The 23,453-nt window shown below is 46.3% G+C and overlaps 2 protein-coding genes and 1 long non-coding RNA gene across 3 annotated transcripts in view; all 3 read left to right on the forward strand.

Annotated features, from left to right (window-relative positions):
- LOC145504788 (uncharacterized) overlaps positions 1-12,480 on the forward strand; it is a 21,477-nt gene extending 8,997 nt beyond the window's left edge. Inside the window, exons 3-6 of the long non-coding RNA XR_014052485.1 lie at positions 610-680; positions 4,611-4,713; positions 5,819-5,993; positions 11,808-12,480. This is a non-coding gene — a long non-coding RNA (uncharacterized LOC145504788). The remainder of the gene's footprint in view (positions 1-609; positions 681-4,610; positions 4,714-5,818; positions 5,994-11,807) is intronic.
- LOC145504748 (NBPF family member NBPF19-like) overlaps positions 1-23,453 on the forward strand; it is a 363,203-nt gene that overhangs the window by 130,053 nt on the left and 209,697 nt on the right. The window lies entirely within an intron of this gene.
- On the forward strand, positions 13,414-23,201 carry LOC145507832 (putative NBPF family member NBPF5; the record flags this gene model as incomplete). The annotated part of the gene is made up of 5 exons (XM_081495269.1): positions 13,414-13,825; positions 15,795-15,897; positions 16,953-17,167; positions 18,209-18,260; positions 22,925-23,201. Coding segments are annotated over exons 1-5 (825 nt in total), but the record flags the coding sequence as incomplete, so codon positions are not given.

Raw genomic sequence — 23,453 nt, forward strand, 5'->3', positions numbered from 1 at the left:
GTTGTTGTCTCTGTCACTGTCTATGGGCTGTGTTTCTTTGGTGTTGCACCTGGGCAATTACAGGCTTGCAGGCCTGCATAGTAGGCCTCACTCTACAAGTAGGAAGGAGGTGAGTGAGGAGATATGGAGCCAGCATTTCAGCATGGGAGGGACACAGGGAGCTTCAGCAAGTTCTGGAGAAACCTGAGAAGGTATGTCGGCCTCATGTTCTCCCTTTCCTGGGTGGAAACTAGCTGTGACTTGTGGTCAGGTAGGACAAGCACTGAATGGTGTCCAACTTGATAGCTAATGACTGAATATCTGCAAGTGGGTTGCACAGAAGTGGTGGATTTCCTAAAGCTTCTCCTCCCTGAAGCCTAGGAGTCTGAGGGTCCTTGGTTGGGGATTGTCAGGCAATAGCCCTTTCTAGAGTGAGAAAAGCTATGGGAGTTCTGGTTGGTGGGCTGAGTAGCTCTGTTCTCTCCACCTTCTCTCTTGGCTTCTCTAGTTGGTGATTGGTGTGGCCAGGGAGGAAAGGGATCTAGGAGTGCCCTCCTACCCCTGGAAATATGACTGGGCTGAGGCTGAAGCCTCTGGTTTTCTTCCCTAAGGACTCCGTTCTCATTGCAGAGCTGAGTTGTGGATTTCAGGCCTGGACTGTAGACGTTAGAGGCGAAGCCTGACCCGGGATGTGCAAGCAGGTAAGTGACCCATTTGGGCAACAGAGGCTCTCTGTTGGCTCATTCTCTGTCTCCAAAGACACTGTCCCAAACCAGCAGAAAACCCTGAGGACTCACCTCCTGGCCATAAAGCTTGGTAAGCCAAATACCTGGCTTTCCTGTGGCTCCTCCGCCTGGGTTCTTTGCATATGTTTCTCGTGCCCTGGGTGAGCTGTTCAGGAGGCTTTATTCCTAAATCGCAGCAGCTGCTGCTGCGGTGTTGGGAAGATAAGGGCATGTGAACGTTCTGGCCTCCAAATGTTAGCAGCCTGGGAGAGAGTGTGGGCAGGAAGGCCACCTCGGTGAGTGGTTGGGGGTGGCCCTGCAGACCTGGCTCCACCACGTGCCAATCACAGGACCAGGACACAGAAGTCAGTTCAGTTCAGTCGCTCAGTCGTGTCCGACTCTCTGCGACCCCATGAATTGCAGCACGCCAGGCCTCTCTGTCCATCACCAGCTCCCGGAGTCTACCCAAACCCATGTCCATCGAGTCGGTGATGCCATCCAACCATCTCATCCTCTGTCGTCCTCTTCTCCTCCTGCCCCCAATCCTACCCAGCATTAGGGTCTTCTCCAATGAGTCAACTCTTCGCATGAGGTGGCCAAAGTATTGGAGTTCCAGCTTCAACATCAGTCCTTCCAATGAACACCCAGGACTGATCTCCTTTAGGATGGATTGATTGGATCTCCTTGCAGTCCAAGGGACTCTCAAGAGTCTTCTCCAACACCACAGTTCAAAAGCATCAATTCTGCGGCGCTCAGCTTTCTTCACCGTCCAACTCTCACATCCATACTTGACCACTGGAAAAACCATAGCCTTGACGAGAGGGACCTTTGTTGGCAAAGTAATGTCTCTGCTTTTAAATACGCTATCTAGGTTGGCCACAACCTTCCTTCCAAGGAGTAAGCGTCTTTTAATTTCATGGCTGCGATCACCATCAGCAGTGATTTTGGAGCCCCCCAAAATAAAGTCTGACACTGTTTCCACTGTTTCCCCATCTATTTCCCATGAAGTGATGGGACCAGATGCCATGATCTTAGCTTTCTGAACGTTGAGCTTGAAGCCAACGTTTTCATTCTCCTCTTTCACTTTCATCAAGAGGCTCTTTGGTTCTTCTTCGCTTTCTTCCATAAGGGTGGTGTCATCTGCATATCTGAGGTTATTGATATTCCTCCCAGCAATCTTGATTCCAGCTTGTGTTTCTTCCAGCCCAGCGTTTCTCATGACGTACTCTGCACAGAAGTTAAATAAGCAGGGTGACAATATGCAGCCTTGACGTACTCCATTTCCTATTTGGAACCAGTCTGTGGTGCCATGTTCATTTCTAACTGTTGCTTCCTGACCTGCATACAGGTTTCTCAAGAGACAGATCAGATGGTCTGGTATTCCCATCTCTTTCAGAGTTTTCCACAGTTTCTTGTGATCCACACAGTCAAAGGCTTTGGCATAGTCAAGAAAGCAGAAATAGATGTTCTTCTGGAACTCTCTTGCTTTTTCGATGATCCAGCGGATGTTGGCAATTTGATGTCTGGTTCCTCTGCCTTTTCTAAAACCAGCTTGAACATCTGGAAGTTCACGGTTCATGTATTGCTGAAGCCTGGCTTGGAGAATTTTGAGCATTACTTTACTAGCATGTGAGATGAGTGCAATTGTGCGGTAGTTTGAGCATTCTTTGGCACTGCCTTTCTTTGGGATTGGAACGAAAACTGACCTTTTCCAGTCCTGTGGCCACTGCTGAGTTTTCCAAATTTGCTGGCATATCCAGTGCAGCACTTTCACAGCATCATCTTTCAGGATTTGAAACAGCTCAACTGGAATTCCATCACCTCCACTAGCTTTGTTCGTAGTGATGCTTTGTAAGGCCCACTTGACTTCACATTCCAGGATGTCTGGCTCTAGGTGAGTGATCACACCATCGTGATTATCTGGGTCGTGAAGATCTTTTTTGTACAGTTCTTCTGTGTATTCTTGCCACCTCTTCTTAAGATCTTCTGCTTCTCTTAGGTCCATACCATTTCTGTCCTTTATCGAGCCCATCTTTGCATGAAATGTTCCTTTGGTATCTCTAATTTTCTCGAAGAGATCTCTAGCCTTTCCCAATCTGTTGTTTTCCTCTATTTCTTTGCACTGGTTGCTGAGGAAGGCTTTCTTCTCTCTCCTTGCTATTCTTTGGAACTCTGAATTCAGATGGGAATATCTTTCCTTTTCTCCTTTGCTTTTCGCTTCTCTTCTCTTCCCAGCTATCTGTAAGGCCTCCTCAGACAGCCCTTTTGCTTTTTTGCATGTCTTTTCCATGGGGATGGTCTTGATCCCTGTCTCCTGTACAATGTCACGAACCTCTGTCCATAGTTCATCAGGCATTCTGTCTATCAGATCTAGTCCCTTAAATCTATTTGTCGCTTCTAGTGTATACTCATAAGGGATTTGATCTAGGTCATACCTGAATGGACTAGTGGTTTTCCCTACTTGCTTCAATTTAAGTCTGAAGCGAGGCGGCTGCGTCGGACGGCTCTGCGCAGAAGCGAGGCGCTGCGTCGGACGGCTCGGCGCGGAAGCGAGGCGCTGCGTTGGACGGCTGGGCGCGGAAGCGGGGCGGCTGCGACGGACGGCTGGGCGCGGAAGCGGGGAGGCAGCGACGGACGGCTCGGCGCGGAAGCGTGGCCGAGAGGAGCTAGGCCGGGCCGAGGGCCGGGAGCCGGGGCGGCGGCCGACGGGGGCGGGGCCGGGGGCCGGGGGCTGCGGCCGACAGGGGCTAGGCCGGGCCGGGCCGGGGGCCGGGGGCGGCGGCCGACGAGGGCTAGGCCGCGCCGGGGCCTGGGGGCGGCGGCCGACAGGCGCTAGGCCGGGCCGGGGGCCGGGGGCGGCGGCCGACAGGGGCTAGGCCGGGCCGGGGGCCGGGGGCGGCGCCCGACTGGGGCTAGGCCGGGCCGGGGGCCGGGGGCGGCGGTCGACTGGGGCTAGGCCGGGCCGGGGGCTGCGGCGAGAGGAGTTAACCCAGGCCCAAGGGGCAGGGGCTGCGAGGGCACAGGAGGGCCGAGAGGAGTTACTCCACATTCCAGGTCAGGAGGGGCCGTTGTGAGTAGATACCCCTTGTCCAAGGCTGCTGATTACAGAGTTGCAAAAAAAACACCCCTAAGAAAAGAAAAAAAGATGCAGAAAAGAGCAGTGGGGAGAGGGTGCTAATGACTGGCCACATCAACTGCCTGATTTTGCCTTGCATGCGTGCTAAGTCGCTTCAGTCGTATCCGACTGTTTGCGACCTGATGGACTCTAGCCTGGCAGCCGCCTCTGTCCATGGGATTCTCCAGGTAAGAATACTGGAGTGGGTTGCTGTTTCCTCCTCGAGGGATCTTCCTGACCCAGGAACTGAACCCGAGTCTCCTGCTGCTCCTGCATTGCAGGTGGATTCTATACCACTGAGCCATCAGGGAAGTCCTACATACATATTTTTAACAATGACTGTGATGTTTTTAATAGTCATAGCTTCCTCAGTCCAGATGTGAGAGTCAAGATGGAACACAGTGTATAAATATGGACTATTGAACAGATAAACATTTTTTTCTGAGAAATGTCCTTCAACTATCATTGTTTTAAGAGTGGAAATGTGTATGTTTAACAAATGTCCCCTGCATTTCAACCATGGGTTCCTGGTGTTTTTAGATACAAAAGCTTGTGGCCAGGGTTTGCCCGGTGGGTGTATAGCAGCAACGGGTGTGGGAATTTAGGGATAATCTCCACCTATTTAGGCCTCGGTTTCCTCATCAGTAAGATAAGGTTATTCAAATTTTCCAAATTGCTTTCCTGCTAAGTTTTTTTTCTGAGTGCATGAGAGACTGAGCTTCATGTGAAATGTGTGTTGGAACATGCAGCCAAGACCTGAACTTGGTCCCTTCTCTGTGTGTCCCCTGCAGGAGCCTCAACTGAGCCACACACTGAAAACACAGAACTCAGAGAGGAGGTGGAAGAAAGGAAGTCAACGGTTTGGGAGGATGAGAAAACCCAAAGAAAAACAAGGTAATGGTGGAGGAGCTGGTTGCCAAGGGAGGTGAGGATAAGGACAGGTTGAGCTCAGAAAATTCAAGAGGAAGTGAGGAATGCACAGTATCATCCAAGTCCTCACGGAGCAGCCTGAGCTGAGCAGGAAGGACCGGGAGAGTAACAGTCCACAGTGAACTTATGCACCTGCTGAGGAGATCCACACAATGGCTCAGTGTTAGTTTATACTGCTGCGAGCACCATGGTAGGGGGACAATGGGATCTTGAGGCTTTGCCCTCGATCCCCAGCCTCAGCCTTGGAAGTGGCCACACAGCAGATGTCCTCCAAGTAAGTGTGCAGTAATGTGGATAAATGATGTTTGGAGAAGAATTAGAGATATGTATTCATACCAGGGGCCAGATTAATGGGACCCTCGTTTCTGAAGTAGAGATAGTAACAATATTCTTCTGCATTTACACTTTGGAGGCTTTACACATAACATCTCTTAACTACATATTGCTTAATTTGCCTTATGCTATGTTACCAACTTGGAGTTCAGATATCAGTAATATATCCATGAGGAATTTAAACAGCGAGAGGACGAATACAAGTGCATCGTGGCAATTACACGTGGTGGCTCTCCTCAGGTGGGATATCATGGCCACCAGAGGATGGGAGGATATGCCAAGGACATCTCTTCCTAATGGCAGTGTGAACCTGCTAGGGGAATCCCTGAGGACAGCCATGTCTTCATCAGAGTCAGCTCAGGTGAGTGTCAGGCAGTGTCAGGCAGTGTCAGGCAGGCTCCTCTCTAAGGAAGGGGATTGCTGCTTCCTGGGAGAAAGAGCATCCCTGACCAGACGGTTGTCTAGGAGCGTAGTTGAGCTAAGTGGAGTCTTGTAACCATGTTTCTGCAATTAGTGAACGGATGTTGCCGAGAGCCTCCTCAGTGCTTGACTCAATGCCAGGAGTCATGCACGCAGAGATGAATGAAATATTATCCCCAATTTCATGGAGTTCTCCATCTAGTAAAAACAAAATCATGAGAGGTATAGTGGTGGTAGGTTCATTGGAGGAGATGGTCAGTGCTGGCTACCATGACATCAAGGGTGATCTGTCCCCCCCCCTTTTTTTTCCCAACAGATATATGTCTCTTCTGGCCCCCAAATCCTGCTTCTCACCCAGATGTGAGCCTCTCAGGGTACAGCTTGCACTTGGGCTCCATGTTGGCTCAAAGCAGTCAACTCTGCCACCGTCTCCAGAGAAAACTGCTTATATCAGTAGCTACTGTTTCTTGGCCAGCTGAAGAGAGAAGGAGGCAAGTTTGATTTGTCTTATAGGTTGATGGCTGTCATAATGATTCGTGATTAATGGTTTCCTCTCGTATGAGTTACATACTTTCCTGACATCACGATTCTTCATGTCAAAAATAATTTATATATTTATCTTATTCTCACAATTGTAGAACTTGGTGTTCTAGCTGTAAATTTGGAGCAAATAACTAAAGTATAAAAGGGGGAAAGCAAATTCCTAGTTTACATTGAGATAATAGGATGCCCTTTTCATACTTTCCATGGGGTTCTCCTTTGAACCATGGTGCTGGAAGAGCCTCTTGAGAGTCAAGGAGATCAAAGCCGTCAATCCTAAAGGAAATCAACCCTGAATATTCATTGGGAGGAGTGATGCTGAAGCTCCAATAATTTGGCCACCTGATTCAAAGAGCTGAATCATTGGAAAAGACCTTGATGCTGGGGAAGATTGAGGGTAGAAGGAGAAGAGGGTAACAAAGGATGAGATGGTTGGAAAGCACCACCAACTCTATGGACACGAGTTCAAGCAAACTCCAGAAGATAGTGAAGGACAGGGAAGCCTGGCACACTGCACTCTATGGGGTACAAAGAGTCTGACACAATTTAGTGACTGAATAACAACAGTTAAGACACTATAGCACTCGTGTAAGTAGACAAAACACAAATATATGAATGTGAAAGTATAGAGAAGAGCTGCTACCTGGGTGTGGCTCTAGCACTTACAGCAAGGGGGTCTTGGCCCATTCGAGACCCTCTCTGTGCCTCAGTTTCTTCATGTGCAAAGCAGCAGAGAGTTATGTTTTTGGCACCAGTCAATTTTGAACACTGGAAGTACCATAAATGAAATAATCATCCCCTAGAATCATGAGGGAGGTCAGTGAAATCAGTGGGTAAAACTAAGTGCACACCTGAGTACCTTTAACAAATAGATTCCAGATCCCAGCTCAACTCACTGAAGCACAGTTGCTACAGGTGAGGACTGTGCACTTGTTTGGGTACTAACTCTCCCAGGTGATTCTTCCAGTGATCAGCTTGGGGACAGAACACACTGAAGTGTATACCTTTTACCCCAAACACAGAAGTAGGACAGAGCAGAAGAGCGAGGGTGTTTCCAATCCAGTGACTAAAGCAGAGAACTCTTGGAAGACTCTAGAATTGAAGGACTAGGCCCACCTGACCCCATTTTACTCTTGTCCCGTTTACAGCAGAGACACAAGTCCTTGGGGACACATGCCTGTGGCACATGAGTATCCACCTTGAGGAAAGTGAGAGGCCTAGTTTTATTTTATTTTAAGTAAATTTATTTATTTTAGTTGGGGGCTAATTACTTTACAATATTGTAGTGTTTTTTGCCATACATTGACATGAATCAGCCATGGGTTTACATGTGTTCCCCATCCTGAAGCCCCCTCCCACCTCCCTCCCCATCCCATCCCTCTGGGTCATCGCATTGCCCCAGCCCTGAGCGTTTGTCTCATGCATCGAACCTGGAATGGTGTTCTGTGTCACATATGATAATATACGTGTTTCAGTGCTATTCTCTCAGAACGTCCCACCCTCACCTTCTCCCTCCGAGTCCATAAGACTGTTCTATGCATCTGTGTCTCTTATTCTGTCTTGCATACAGGGTTATCGTTACCATCTTTCAAATTCCATATATATGCATTAGTATACTGTATTGGTGTTTTTCTTTCTGGCTTACTTCACTCTGTATACTGGGCTCCAGTTCCATCCATCTCAATAGAACTGATTCAAATGTATTCTTTTTAATGGCTGAGTAATATTCCATTGTGTATATGTACCACAGCTTCCTTATCCATTCGTCTGCTGATGGACATCTAGGTTGCTTCCATGTCCTGGCTATTGTAAACAGTGCTGCGATGAACACTGGGGTACACGCGACTCGTTCCATTCTGGTTTCCTCGGTGTGTATGCCCAGCAGTGGGATTGCTGGGTCATATGGCAGTTCTATTCCCAGTTTTTTAAGGAATCTCCACACTGTTCTCCATAGTGGCTGTACTAGTTTGCATTCCCACCAACTGTGTAAGAGGGTTCCCTTTTCTCCACACCCTCTCCAGCATTGATTGCTTGTAGACTTTTGGATAGCCATTCTGACTGGTGTGAAATGGTACCTCATTGTGGTTTTGATTTGCATTTCTCTGAAAATGAGTGATGTTGAGCATCTTTTCATGTGTTTGTTAGCCATCTGTATGTCTTCTTTGGAGAAATGTCTGTTGGGTTCTTTGGCCCATTTTTTGATTGGGTCGTATATTTTTCTGGAACTGAGCTGCAGGAGTTGCTTGTATATTTTTGAGATTCATTGTTTGTCTGTTGCTTCGTTTGCTGTTATTTTCTCCCATTCTGAAGGCTGTCTTTTCACCCTTTTTATAGTTTCCCTGGTGGTGCAAAAGCTTTTAATTTTCATTAGGTCCCATTTGTTTATTTTTGCTTTTATTTCCAATATTCTGGGAGGTGGGTCGTGGAGGATCCTGCTGTGATTTACGTCGGAGAGTGTTTTGCCTATGTTTTCCTCTAGGAGTTTTATAGTTTCTGGTCTTACGTTTAGATCTGTAATCCGTTTTGAGTTTATTTTTGTGTATGGTGTTAGAAAGTGTTCTAGTTTCATTCTTTTACAAGTGGTTGACCAGTTTTCCCAGCACCACTTGTTAAAGAGATTATCTTTTCTCCATTGTATATTCTTGCCTCCTTTGTCGACGATAAGGTGTCCATAGGTGCATGGATGTATCTCTGGGCTTTCTATTTTGTTCCACTGATCTATATTTCTATCTTTGTGCCAGTACCATACTGTCTTGATGACTGTGGCTTTGTAGTAGAGCCTGAAGTCAGGCATGTTGATTCCTCCAGTTCCATTCTTCTTTCTCAAGATTGCTTTGGCTATTCGAGGTTTCTTATATTTCCATACCAATTGTGAAATGATTTGTTCTAGTTCTGTGAAAAATACCGTTGGTAGCTTGATAAGGATTGCATTGAATCTATAGATTGCTTTGGGTCGTATACTCATTGTCACTCTATTAATTCTTCCAATCCATGAACATGGTATATTTCTCCATCTGTTTGTGTCCTCTTTGATTTCTTTCATCAGTGTTTTATAGTGTTCTATATATAAGTCTTTTGTTTCTTTAGGTAGATATATTCCTAAGTATTTTATTCTTTTTGTTGCCATGGTGAATGGTATTGTTTCCTTCATTTCTCTTTCTGTTTTCTCATTATCGGTGTATAGGAATGCAAGGGATTTCTGTGTGTTAATTTTATATCCTGCAACTTTACTATATTCATTGATTGCTGCTGCTGCTGCTGCTGCTAAGTCGCTTCAGTCGTGGCCGACTCTGTGCGACCCCATAGACGGAAGCCCACCAGGCTCCCCCGTCCCTGGGATTCTCCAGGCAAGAACACTGGAGTGGGTTGCCATTTCCTTCTCCGATGCATGAAAGTGAAAAGGGAAAGTGAAGTCGCTCAGTCGTGTCCGACTCTCAGCGACCCCATGGACTGCAGCCTACCAGGCTCCTCTGTCCGTGGGATTCTCCAGGCAAGAGTACTGGAGTGGGGTGCCATTGCCTTCTCCGATTCATTGATTAGCTCTAGTAATTTTCTGGTAGAATCTTTCGGGTTTTCTATGTATAGAGGATCATGTCATCTGCAAACAGTGAGAGTTTTACTTCTTCTTTTCCTATCTGGATTCCTTTTATTTCTTTTTCAGCTCTGATTGCTGTGGCCAAAACTTCCAAAACTATGTTGAATAGTAGTGGTGAAAGTGGGTACCCTTGCCTTGTTCCTGACTTGAGGGGAAATGCTTTCAATTTTTCACCATTGAGGATAATGTTTGCTGTGGGTTTGTCATATATAGCTTTTATTATGTTGAGGTGTGTTCCTTGTATTCCTGCTTTCTGGAGGGTTTTTATCATAAATGGATGTTGGATTTTGTCAAAGGCGTTTTCTGCATCTATTGAGATAATCGTATGATTTTTATCTTTCAATTTGTTAATGTGGTGTATTGCATTGATTGATTTGCGGGTATTAAAGAAACCTTGCATTCCTGGGATAAAGCCCACTTGGTCATGATGTATGATCTTTTTAATATGATGTTGGATTCTGTTTGCTAGAATTTTATTAAGGATTTTTGCCTCTATGTTCATCGGTGATATTGGCCTGCAGTTTTCCTTTTTTGTGGCATCTTTGTCTGGTTTTGGAATTAGGGTGATGGTGGGGCCTAATTTTAAATTCAGTCTGGTTTTGAGTGAAAGCTAAATTCACCCTTGTTTGCTCATTGATGGGACCAATCTACTCCAGGCTGCCACTTCCTAAAAAATAAATCCTATTGCTATAAATGCAAACTTCAACGAAGATGTTTGTTAGAAGAAATTGATAAATACTCTAGACACCTAACAAGAAACCAGAAAGTTAGCAAGAGCATTCACTTTCAGGAGAGTTCGGGCCAATAGAGCAGTCACTGAGAGAAAAGATTCTTGAGTTGAAGGGAAGTGATCCCTTTGTGTCCTGGGATATGCTGCTAACTCAGTGGGGTGGGAAAGCAGCTGCCCACTCTTAACAGACGGGATTCTCAGGTGGGGCTAGTGGTAAAGAACCTGCCTGCTAATGTAGGACAGGCAAGAGACACGGTTTTGATCCCTGGGTCAGGAAGATTCCCTGGAGGAAGAAATGGCAACCCACTCCAGTATTCTTGCCTGGGAAATTCCAGGAACAGAGGAGGCTGGAGGGCTACAGTCCATAGGATCACAAAGAGTCAGACACGACTGAAACAACTTAGCACAGCACACATTCTAACAGACAGGCTGCTCTTGCCTCCAGATGGTGTCTGGTGTCCTGAAACACATAAGCACTCAGGGAGCCTTTAGAAGGGCCCAGCCATCACTTCTGCTATTGCTCAGTGCATAGAAATGGTTTTGTTGAAAAAAGGTAGGACTCTAGGAATAAAGTCAGGTCACAGAGAAAAAGAGGAGTATGCAATGGGACAATGGCAGGATAAAAACAATAGGTTTCTCCTACCTACAAAATGCAAAGCAATAGCTTACTTGCCTTGATAAAGCGTTGTTGTTTTTTTTTTTTAATTTTAACTTTGGTCCAATAATTTTTTTGAATGTACCTCTTCTACAGGGATGTTACCTTGAATGATTACGATGAAAGAAAGTATCATAATATGTGTGAAATGCCTGGCACAGTATTAGTCAGTGAACTGTACCTGTTATATACTTCTGTTAGCATGGCAAAATTCATCCCTGACCTCAAGGCAGTTACGTTTTGTGAGATTTTTTGGTTTCATCATATTTAAAATGAAGGAATTTGACACATTTCTATTTCCCCCACAGAATGTCAGGCCCCACAGCAACCAGAAAATAGATTTCCTTAAAGCCTTTGCTGAATCTCACACACCAAGTATCATTAAGCACTGTAGTTTGAGGATTGTGTGGGGGTGTGGGGAAGATACGCTTTCATAAGTAGCTGTTCCTGTTTTGTATCTTTTATCTTAACATGAACAGATGCTCAGTGGCTTGTTGTCACACCCATTTGACCCTCCACCCAGGTAGGACCAAGAGCTAAACTGAAGAGATGGATGCTACAGGGGTTCCCCAAGTCTCAGACTCACAAGACCCGGGTAGGAAGAGATGCTGAGGAAGTGAGGAGTTGGTTCAGGCCATCACTACCTGAGGGCCTGCCTGTCTCTCTTTCCTCAAGCTCAGCGTCTATGTCACTGAACACAATGCTTATGTTCACTGGGGATCATCATGATCCCTGACCTATGACCTTGAACTTAAGCATGCTCTGTTTTCGGAATACAACCACAGGTCAATGGCACGAGGAAAACTCAAAGGGATGGATCAAACAGTGTGCCACAAACACTGCTCTGGAAACCTGGCCTGTTCAATATGTGGCTGAACTGAATGGACACAGAACGAGAGCACAAGGCTGTCAAATCTTTCCTGAACAGAGAGGCAGCCCGTGTATTCAGTGGCTCAGTGGGAAAGAATCAGCCTGCAATGCAAGAGACACAGGAGATGCGGGTTTGATCCCTGGATCAGGAAGATCCTCTGGAAGAGGGCATGGCAGCCCATTCTGGTATTCTTGCCTGGAGAATCCCCATAGACAGAGGAGCCTGACGGGCTACAGTCCTGGGATCGCAAAGAGTCAGACAAGAATGACGTGACTGAGCACAAGCACACCATGTTTTCAAGGAGATACACATAAACTCTTTTAGTCATTTTGACAGCTTGGAAAGAGCGCTTGTGAGGCTACAATGAAATACATTGGTGAAAGTATGAAATGTAGTGTTTAGTAACATTTTAAAGAAAGAATCAAATAGAACAACCCAGACCCAGAGGAAGAATTTAGAAGGTAGGGATGTCAACCTTAAGTTTATTCTGAAACCAACATGCTGCCCAGTAAAGAGAAGAAATTGACATAACAACAGGATGCAGCAAAAGCATACTGAGTTGGGAGAGAAAATATTTTTAAAAATTATTTCTTCACTTAGTATTGTAGTCTGATTTGTATCCTACAGTTTTTAGGACACAGACTAAACTGGAAAAGACGCAGAGAAGAAGTTCATGACAGTCTACAGGTTTGACGTCCTTCACCTGGGGACAAGCCTTAAGATCTGTTTAAAGAGACGATGAGGTGATATGGTTTTTCCAGTAGTCATGTGTGCATGTGACAGTTGGACTATAAAGAAAGCGAGTGCCAAAGAATTGATGGTTTTGAACTGTGGTGTTGGAGAAGACTCTTGAGAGTCCCTTGGACTTCAAGGAGATCCAACCAGTCCATCCTAAAGGAAATCAGTCCTGAATATTCACTGGAAGGACTGATGCTGAAGCTGAAACTCCAATACTTTGGCCACCTGCTGGAAAGAACTGACTCATTTGAAAAGACCCTGATGCTGGGAAAGATTGAAGGCGGGAGGAGGAGGGGACGACAGAGCATGAGATGGTTGGATGTCATCGCCGACCCAGTGGACGTGAGTTTGAGTGAACTCCAGGAGTTGGTGATGGACAGGGAGGACTGGTGTGCTACAGTCCATGGGGTTGCAAAGAGTCAGACATGACTGAGCGACTGAAATGAACTGAACTGAGGTGACTTTATGACAGCCCAACAGATATGAAGACCTGCTGGCAAAGTATTTCTCCCATGAATATTTTTGTGCACAGAAGAATGAACAGTGGGAACTCAGCTTAGACAGTTTTTGGATAAGATAGGTCAGTGGTATCGGTACGTGTGTAGACAACCTAAGAGTGGCTGCTGAGGGCTTGGGTGCTGTCAGTGGTGGTGTTACAAACGGTCATGGCCTAGGCACCTGGAAGGCAGGGGCCGCCAAGATTCCGTGAACCCCTCCCCCTACCAGTTCTGTTATGGCAACTCCGGATGGTTACCTAGCACGCTGGGTACCCCCCCCCCTTCACTCCTGTCTGGGTCTCAGCCCCGCACAGGACCTTTGGCTCTGAGCTCTGGCATCTTCATCTTCTTTTTGCGGTTGAGAACCCTCTAGTTGTTCTCAACAGTAAGTTAGGAATTCCAGTTTTTGTCATCCCTCAGTGCTGATTAAGCCTATGTGATCTTATTTGTCTTTAACCCCCCCATATATTGGGTGCCTCCTTCCCACCTTGGCTTCTACCCGTTCTACCACATGTCACCATGGCAGTATGTGTTCCCCCTTTATCTGATGTGAGGGCAGAACGTACCCTCACGGAAGTCAACCAGGAGCTTCGGTTGCAGCTGGCAAAGTGCAAGCAGGACTTCAGAGACCTCACAGAGAAATTCCTCGTATCCGAAGCTACTGCTTACTCCCTGGCCAACCAGCTGCAGAAATACAGTAAGTCCTCGGGGTCATGGTCACCAAAGCAATGAATGATCACGGCCTTCCCTCTAAGAAAGTATAAGTCTCCAGGATTGGTCTCCTTTTCCCTTTGTCATTTTGAATTCCATTCTGACCACAATCCAGGAAAGGTAGGAGTGGCTCTTTTGCCTTCAGTTCCCTGAGGCTGGGAAGACTGAGGCACAAGGAGTGGAGGCACTTTTCCAAGTTTGCAGTGATGTCTAGGGTGAGATTGGAGTGAAAATACCAGACAGTGATTCCTGGTGCAGGCACAGGAGTGCCTGTGTGTCTCAGAAGCAAACTAAGCTGTGTTGACTGGAATCTTTTCTGTTCCGTATCTGACCCTGCATGCCTCTTGGCTAAACCCCTGCAACTAATGATCTCCATCCGTTCAAGGTTCCCTGATGCTCCACTGGCAACGCCCTGGGCTAGGTACACTGGGGTAAGGTGTGGTTAGACATTGTGAGAAGAGGGGGGATATGATTTAAAGGAGATTAAGGATGAGTCGGCTTCTCATTGAAACCATGGTCTGTGTGATGCCGTCAAGACAGAGACTCCCTGGTGAGAAGGAAGCCATGCTTTCTGAGTGTACAAGTTCTCCTTCTGAGTCCAAGAAAGCCATGTGACCCTCTGGCAAGAATGAAGGTGTTTCTGGTGAAATCAGACAATCTGCACTTTCCCCTCTCTCCCCACTTGAGCTGGTGCAACTTTGGTGATGCAGGTTGACCAGGAGTCCGGGGGACCCTGAGTGTGTGCTATAAGCTGTGTGACCAACATGAGGATGATGGTAAGTGGGGGGAGATCACCAGCCACAGTAAAAACCCAGGCAGAGTGTGAGGAGGCCCTCTGCACCCACAGTCAGCCTGGCAATGGGAATCATTTTTGCCTGTTCAGTAAGAGGGGCCTGGAGTAAGGAAAAGAAGTCATGTCCAGGGTACATGCACAACAAGGGGATGAGAGGAATCTTGACAACTTGTGTCTGTGTCACTTTACTACAATCATTTTCAATGAAGCAATGAGGGAGTTAATGAAAAATGATTGACACAGAGACAAGAAAGAAGGAAAGCCTACTATTTAAGAAAGTGAAATGATGAGCTTTGGGCAAAGGACAAACTCAGTATTATTTATACCGCTCCTTATGATAGTCACAAAATTCTAAGAAAGAAATTGTGAGGCTGGTGAAGAAGAGATGTCTCACCAGGACCCTGGTGTGGAGGTCACCACAGCACAGTGTGAAAGACATGGACTCTGGGCCAGGTTTCCTGGGCTCACATCCCTGTTGGGAACCTTTCTGTGTCTCTGGTTCCTCCTCTGTGTGTGTGGTGTTGTAATAGTAACTAGGGTTTTCGTTGTAGTGCATACTGAGTAAATCTGACAAAGCCCTGACAATAGTGCCTACTCAGTGTAAATACACGTAGTTCATAGTTCTACTGTTCCTAATAACACAGACTTTCTCAGTGTTTGGGCATATCTCTTTCACGTCCTTATGATTTCATGTATTCTATTTCACACAAGTATGTCCAGGTGAGTTTTACACCTTGAGACGCGTGTTCATTATTGAAATCCCAGCAGAAGGGAACCATCAGTCCTATAGTCCTAGGAGCCTTCCCAACCACACAGGGATCGCCAGCCCAGGCCCCTGCTCAGTGTCTCACCTCAGAGGCTGCAGGTCTTGGTTCAGTGGCCCAGGATTCAGGGTCATTCTCAGGGGATGTGAATTCTGACTTTGTCAAATGGCAGTTCATCTTGTCTAGTTACTTTCTGTGTCTTGGAGCTTCTCTTTCTTCAGCTCTAAAATGGGGAGTCACCTCGGTTCAGATGCTAAGGAATCAGATGTGGCAATCTCTCCATAGAGACTGGAAAAAGAGTTACCTCCACCACTAAGGTGGTCTGTCCTCCTCCCTTGAAGACAGTGACCACAGCAGCAAGGCCAGCTTTCCCTGAGGCTGTGTCTCTCTTTCCTCAGAGTGTGGAGCATATAACGACATTGTTGAATCCGTGCTGGGGGAGAAGCTGCCATTTGAGGTGCCGAGGCCGGCAGAGAAGCCAACACTTGATGAAAGGCTGAGGTAAGGAGGGCAGGAATGTTCATGGCAGGCACAGGGCACAGTCTTATCAAATAGGTGGAGAATACCAGTTGGTGAATTATGGACTCCAGTTGTTATTCAGGAAGGAATTTACTTTGCTTTTCAATCAACTATTGCCTTGAATCTCATCATGAAATTCACTACATTCAAGTGAACCAGTGGCACTTGGCTCATTCACAATGTTGTGCCATCGGTACCCTATTTGCCTTTAAACCACACCCCCCTCCTGCCTGACTCCATCCTGGAATGCTTTCTTCACCCTGTCATGCTTCTGTTCTTTCCAACTCACCCCGGATATACTTGTCCACACTCTATATCTGGCTGTGTGTCATTCACTGGACAGTACTTTGTGTTGCCAGATTAAAAATACAGAAACTACTTTGTGTATTTTTTAATGCAAATGGGCATGGCCGAGTGAGGAACTGGAGAGACATCGTCATGATGCAGATTTAGGAAGACATTGATGCATGCATGTGCACTCAGTAGTGACTCTTTATGACCCATGGACTGTAGCCCACCAGGCTCCTCTGTCCATGAAGTTTCCAGGCAAGAATATTGGAGTGGATTGCCATTTCCTTCTCCAGGGAATGTTCCTGACTTAGGGACCAAAGCTGCACCTCTTGTGTTTCCTGAATTGTCAGTCAGGTTCTTTAGCAGCTGAGCCACCAGGGAAGACAGTAGGATATCTTTACAGAAGGACAAGATGAATGGAATGTCACGGAATCTTACAGGAGTACTTTCTGATAGAGAAGAAACCTTTGTTTACCTTCTTTCTCTTTGACATAGGCCAGTCATCAGATATGGAGTAGGAAATGGCAACCCACTCCAGTATTCTTGCCAGGATAATGCAATGGGCAGAGGAGACTGGTACACTATAGGGGTCGCAAGAGTCGGACACGACTGAGTGCCTGAGCCAGTCATCAGATATGTGCCAGAATTCGGTTTAAAGGTCTCCTTGGGGTTGTTCTCACAGAAATCCCTAAGTGTCTTTCATCTAACTTTTTGCCTTTTACAACTGTGTCTTCTGTTCCACCTAGGACTTGTGAGATCCTAATTCGAAGTCAGGCACGAGAGCTGACCCAGTTACGGCAGACACTACAGGATGGGAAAGATGACTCCGTCCTGCTCAGGCAGCACCTCAAGGACCTCCTCACCCACAATGACCTGGACAAGCACCAGGGGCAGGGCTTCCGAGAGAGCCTGTCTGAGGGATACCGCCTGGCAGAGCGCCTTGCCTGCAAGCTCAGCCCAGGTGAGGGGGCCACAGACCCTGAGAGCACTGATCCTTTCCTAGGTCCCCAGTTGGTGAGATGAACAGCTCCAGTACGAATGTTGATCAGCTTTCCTGGTTCGTGTCCTCTTTGGGGCTTTGTAGGAGCAGGATTGTCTAAGTAAGAGGACAATGGAGAAATGCACAGGGTGGAGGTCATTATATCCCACTTGTCGGCTTCCTCCCTGATGGACCATGGCCACTGAGGCAGGAGGAAACATCCAGCCAGCATTAAAGCACAAAAAGATGGAGGTGACAGGAGACAGCTTGTTAGAGTGAATAGAGCCCTAGAGGAAGCTTGGAAGTTCCCAGGTTCCAGGCTGAGTGCTGTGTTTATCAATATGTGAGAACGATTGCTTTTCCTTATGTTAGTAACTCTTCTCATCTGTAAACTGGGTGAAATAATCTATTGCTAGTAGCTATAGTGATGAAATTTGGGAATATTTACAAATACACTGCAGAAAAAAGAAAGCCCTTCACTTTGTGGTGTTGGATAAGGTACGTGATGGAGTTGGTCTTGGTGTTGGGCAGATGGAGCACTTTCCATAGAGAGGCTTTCCCAGATAATACACAAAAGCCACCTTGAAGAGCCAGGATGTTGCCAGATGGAGGGCTGTGGGACATGGTTGTTCTCCTTAGAGAAAGGAGGGCATCTTGTGAGACCTGAGAAGGTCTATAGACGCCGTGTCTTTGGCAGAATTTGTGTCAGGATGGATGATACATTTGTAGAAGTGGAGATGGAAGGTGGACAATGTGAGGTGATATCAGGAAGAAAAGACCATTTAAATGATTGCCCAATTTCAAGCAGAAGGTGTCCTGAGGATGATCTACCAGTTTAGAAACACACTGCCTGTTGGATCAGAAGTCCATGCTTGGGCAGTTGTTTAAAGACAATGCATTAAAACTTCCATACAGTACTAATTCGTACATAGATATTTATGACTCTGTGACCATATGAGTCCCTGTGTTTGTGATGGGGGAAGTGACTAGAAGCTGACTGGATATTTCTGATTTTGTTTGCAGAAATTTGTGAAGACGAAGAGGCTGAACAAGCACAAGAAACACTAACCCCCAGGTAACAATTAACTATCAGTCCAGTTCAGCCACTCAGTCATGTCCGACTCTTTGTGATCTCATGGACTGAGCACACCAGGCCTCCCTGTCCATCACCAACTCCTCGAGTTTACTCAAATTCATGTCCACTGAGTTGGTGATACCATCCAACCCTCTCACCCTCTGTCATCCCCTTCTCTTTCTGCCTTCAATCTTTCCCAGCATCAAGGTCTATTCAAATGAGTCAGATCTTTGCATCATGTGGCCAAAATATTGGCGTTTCAGCTTCAAAATCAGTCCTCCCAATGAATATTCAGGACTGATTTCCTTTGGGATGGACTGGTTGGATCTCCTTGCCGGCCAAGGGACTCTCAAGCGTCTTCTGCACCACCACCGTTCAACAGCATCAATTCTTCGGCACTCAGCTCTCTTTATAATCCAACTCTCACATCCATACATGACTACTGGAAAAACCATAGCCTCGAGTAGATGGACCTTTGTTGGCAAAGTCATGTCTCTGCTTTTTAATATGCTATCTAGGTTGGTCATAACTTTTCTTCCAAGGAGTAAGCGCCTTTTAATTTCATGGCTGCAGTCACCATCTGCACTGATTTTAGAGCCCCAAATCTAAGTCTGCCCCTGGTGCCACTGTCTCCCCATCTATTTGCCATGAAGTGATGGGACCATACGCCTTCGCCTTAGCTTTCTGAATGTTGAGTTTTAGCCAACTTACTCACTCTCCTCTTTCACTTTCATCAAGAGGCACTTCAGTTCTTCTTCACTTTCTGCCATAAGGGTGGTGTCTTCTGCATATCTGAGGTTATTGATATTTCTCCTGGCAATCTTCATTCCAGCTTGTGCTTCAACCAGCCCAGCATTTCTCATGACGTACTCTGCATATAAGTTAAATAAGCAGGGTGACAATATACAGCCTTGATGTACTCCTTTTCCTGTTTGGAACCAGTCCGTTGTTCCATGTCCAGTTCTAACTGTTGCTTCCTGACCTGCATACAGATTTCTGAAGAGGCCTGTCAGGTGGTCTGGTATTCCCATCTCTTTCAAAATTTTCCACAGTTTGTGGTGAGGCACACAGTCAAAGACTTTGGCATAGTTAATAAAGCATAGGTAGATATTTTCCTGGCACTCTCTGCTTTTTCGATGATCCAACAAACTTTGGCAATTTGGTTTCTGGTTCCTCTGCCTTTTCTAAAACCAGCTTGAACATCTAGAAGTTCACGGTTCATGTATTCTTGCAGCCTGACTACGAGAATTTTGAGCATTACTTTACTAGCGTGTGAGATGAGTGCGATTGTGCAGTAGTTTGAGCATTCTTTGGCATTGCCTTTCTTTGGGATTGGAATCAGACCTGACCTTTTCCGGTCCTGTGGCCACTGCTGAGTTTTCCAAATTTGCTGGCATATTGAGTGCAGCACTTTGACAGCATTATCTTTTAGAATTTGAAATAGCTCACCTGGAATTCCATCACCTCCACCAGCTTTGTTTGTAGTGATGCTTCCTGAGGCCCACTTGACGTCACATTCCAGGATGTCTGGCTCTAGGTGAGTGATCACACCATCTTGGTTATCTGGATCATGAAAATTTTTTTGTATAATTCTTCCGTGTATTATTGCCACCTCTTCTTAATATCTTCTGCTCTGTGAGGTCAATACAATTTCTGCCCTTTATTGAGCCCATCTTTGCATGAAAGATTCCCTTGCTACCTCTCATTTTCTTGAAGAGATCTCTGGCCTTTGCCATTCTATTGTTTTCCTCTCTTTCTTTGCACTGTTCATTGAGAAAAGTGTTCTTATCACCCCTTGCTATTCTCGGGAACTCTGCATTCAAATGGGAATATCTTTCCTGTTCTCTTTTGCTTTTTGATTCTCTTCTTTTCACAGCTATTTGTAATGCCTCCTCAGACAGCCATTTGGGTTTTTTACATTTCTTTTTCTTGGGGATGGTCTTGATCCCTGTCTCCTGTACAATGTCACAAACCTCTGTCCATAGTTCATCAGGCACTCTATCAGATCTAGTCCCTTAAACCTCTTTCTCACCTCCACTGTATAATCATAAGGGAGTTGATTTAGGTCATAGCTGAATGGTCTAATGGTTTTCCCTACTTGCTTCAATTTAAGTCTGAATTTGGCAATAAGGAGTTCATGATCTGAGCCACAGTCAGCTCCCGATCTTCTTTTTGCTGACTCGATAGAACTTCTCCACCTTTGGCTACAAAGAATATCAGTTCAGTTCAGTTCAGTTGCTCAGTAGTGTCCGACTCTTTGGGACCCCATGAACCGCAGCACGCCAGGCTTCCCTGTCCATCACCAACTCCCAGAGTCTGATTTTGGTGTTGCCCATCTGGTGATGTCCATGTGTAGAGTGTTCTCTTGCGTTGTTGGAAGAGGGTGTTGCTATAACCAGTGTGTTCCCTTGGCAAAACTCGATTAGCCTTTGCCCTGCTTCATTCTGTACTCCAAGGCTAAATTTGCCTGTTAACTGCACGTGTTTCTTGACTTCCTACTTTTGCATTCCCGTCCCCTGTAATGGAAAGAACATCTTTTATGGGTATTAGTTCTAGAAGGTCTTGTAGGTCTTCATAGAACCTTTCAATTTCAGCTTCTTCAGCATTACTGGTCGGGGCATAGACTTGGATAACAGTGATATTTAATGATTTGCCTTGGATAGGAACAGAGATCATTCTGTCGTTTTTGAGATTGCATCCAAGTACTAGCTTTTGGACTCTTTTGTTAACTATGATGGCTACTCCACTTCTTCTAAGGGATTCGTGCCCACAGTAGTACATATAATAGTCATCTGAGTTAAATTCACCCATTCTAGTCCATTTTAGGACGCTGATTCCTAAAATGTTGGCATTCACTCTTGGCATCTCCTGTTTGACCACTTCCAATTTGCCTTGAAACACGGACCTAACATTCCAGGTTCCTATGCAATATTCTTCTTACAGCATCAGACCTTGCTTCCCATCACCAGTCACATCCACAACTGGGTGTTGTTTTTGCATTGACTCCATCTCTTCATTCTTTCGGAACTTATTTCTCCACTGATCTCCAGGAGCATATAGGGCACCTACCCACCTGGGGAATTCATCTTCCAGTGTCCTATCTTTTTGCCTTTTCATAGTGTTCATGGGGTTCTCAAGGCAAAAATACTGAAGTGGTTTACCATTCCCTTCTCCAGTGGAGCACATTTTGTCAGAACTCTCCACCCTGACCCTACACGGCATGGCTCATAGTTTCATTGAGTTAGACAAGACTGTAGTCCATGTGGTTAGATTGGTTAGTTTTCTGTGATTGTGGTTTTCAGTCTTTCTATCAGGAGCTGGTAACGTGTAGGGAAAATGTGGACAGGGTCACAAAAGAACAATAAGTACCTCAAGAGAGTCACATGCCAGATGTAAGTATAAGCACAACTGCAGCTGGGATTCATTTACTTCGCTCCACCCACATGGAAATGTCCCTGTAACTTGGTTGTCTGCTGTCTCTGTGCTACGTGTATGTATGACCCAAGGTGAATGCAGCACCCTTAGGATTTCCTTTCCACACAGAGAGTATCTGTTCTCTTCTAAAGGAAGGCCAAGTGAGATAAATATCTATTTCTACACAGGTGTTTTAGAGCCTTGCAAGGAAGGTAACTAGCAACAGAATTAGTAGAGAAGCAATTAGAAAAATGAAACCGCAGGACAACTGTGCAAAACAAAATTGGTTTTCCTTGACAATAGTAAGTGAAAGCGGCCTTGCAGGCCTTTGTGTTCCTAAAGAGAAGGTAGAACATCTCCGAGAGTCTATCAGGCTTTAATATCTGTATTCGGTTCACTGTGCATGCTCAGTTGCTCAGTTGTCTCTGAATGTTTGTGACCCCACGGCCTGGAGCATGCCAGGCTCCTCTGTCCATTGCTTTTTCCCATGGAGAAGACTGGAGTGGGTTGCCATTTCCTTCTCCAAGGGATATTCCTGGCCCAGGGTTCGAAGCCGCATCTCTGCATTGGCAGGCCTCTTTACCACTGAGCCACCGGGGAAGCCCTTATTCACTTGACTGCTGCTGCTGCTGCTAAGTCGCTTCAGTCGTGCCCGACTCTGTGCGACCCCATAGACGGCAGGCCACCAGGCTCCGCCGTTCCTGGGATTCTCCAGGCAAGAACACTGGAGTGGGTTGCCATTTCCTTCTCCAGTGCATGAAAGGGAAAAGTGAAAGTGAAGTCGCTCAGTCGTGTCCGACTCTTAGCGACCCCATAGACTGTAGCCAACCAGGCCCCTCCGTCCATGAGATTTTCCAGGCAAGGGTACTGGAGTGGGGTGCCATTGCCTTCTCCGATTCACTTGACTACTTCACCTTATATTCAACATGGATTAGGACCCGGGGGAAGCACTTGGTGCGAAGTTCGTTTGTGCTTCCTGTTCCTGAAAGTCCCATCCTGGGATGGTTGAATCTCCTTCCTCATCAGAGGTTTGTGGCCGGAATGTAGGGTACCTGCTTGTCTCCCTCTGCCATCCCCAGACTGACACACTCCACTTCATATGAGAGAGGACAGCTCCTTCTGTCTGTAAGGGGCCTGCTCTTTTACTCTCTGTGACCACTCCCCATGCCTCCTGTCAAAAGCAGCCAGAATGGCTTGGGGTCAGATCTTCTCCATTTAATTTTCTCTCATTCCTTTCCCATCTGGCACAGCATGGAGCTGCAGGAGGCTGAAAAGAAGGAAGTGCCTGAAGAATCCAAGGATGAATGTGCCTTGATGCCTTCAATTTTCCAAGGAAGTTCTGACAGCCCCCAGCCTCGCAGTGATGATACATTGAAATTTAATGAACTGGAAGTAGACCTTGGTCCAGATGGAGCCGCTGGTTGCTCTCATGCTAAAGAAGATGAAATTCCAAGCAATATCTCAGGTAGCCCCCATATTATTTCTCCTCACAAGCCGAGTAGACCAAGGAAGGTCATCTCTAAGGACAGGTTGTATAGACACATCTTAGCTGAAACCAGGGAAACGGGACTATTATGGAACACAGACATCAGGTGGGTCAGGGAGCTCTCATTCATTTTTTGGCTCCGGGCTTGTCTCTGTCACCCTGACCCCAGTATCAGGCATTTGACACAAAGCACTTGTGACAACTCTCAACCACCTCAGCTGGAAATCCACAGGAGGTGTCTGTCAGAACTCGTTTGGAGCCAGTGTGTTGTTCCCCGCAATGAGTTAAATTTT

This window comes from Giraffa tippelskirchi, chromosome 5, assembly GCF_054371585.1.
Source record: "Giraffa tippelskirchi isolate mGirTip1 chromosome 5, T2T-mGirTip1v1.2.pri, whole genome shotgun sequence".
NCBI lineage: Eukaryota > Metazoa > Chordata > Mammalia > Artiodactyla > Giraffidae > Giraffa > Giraffa tippelskirchi.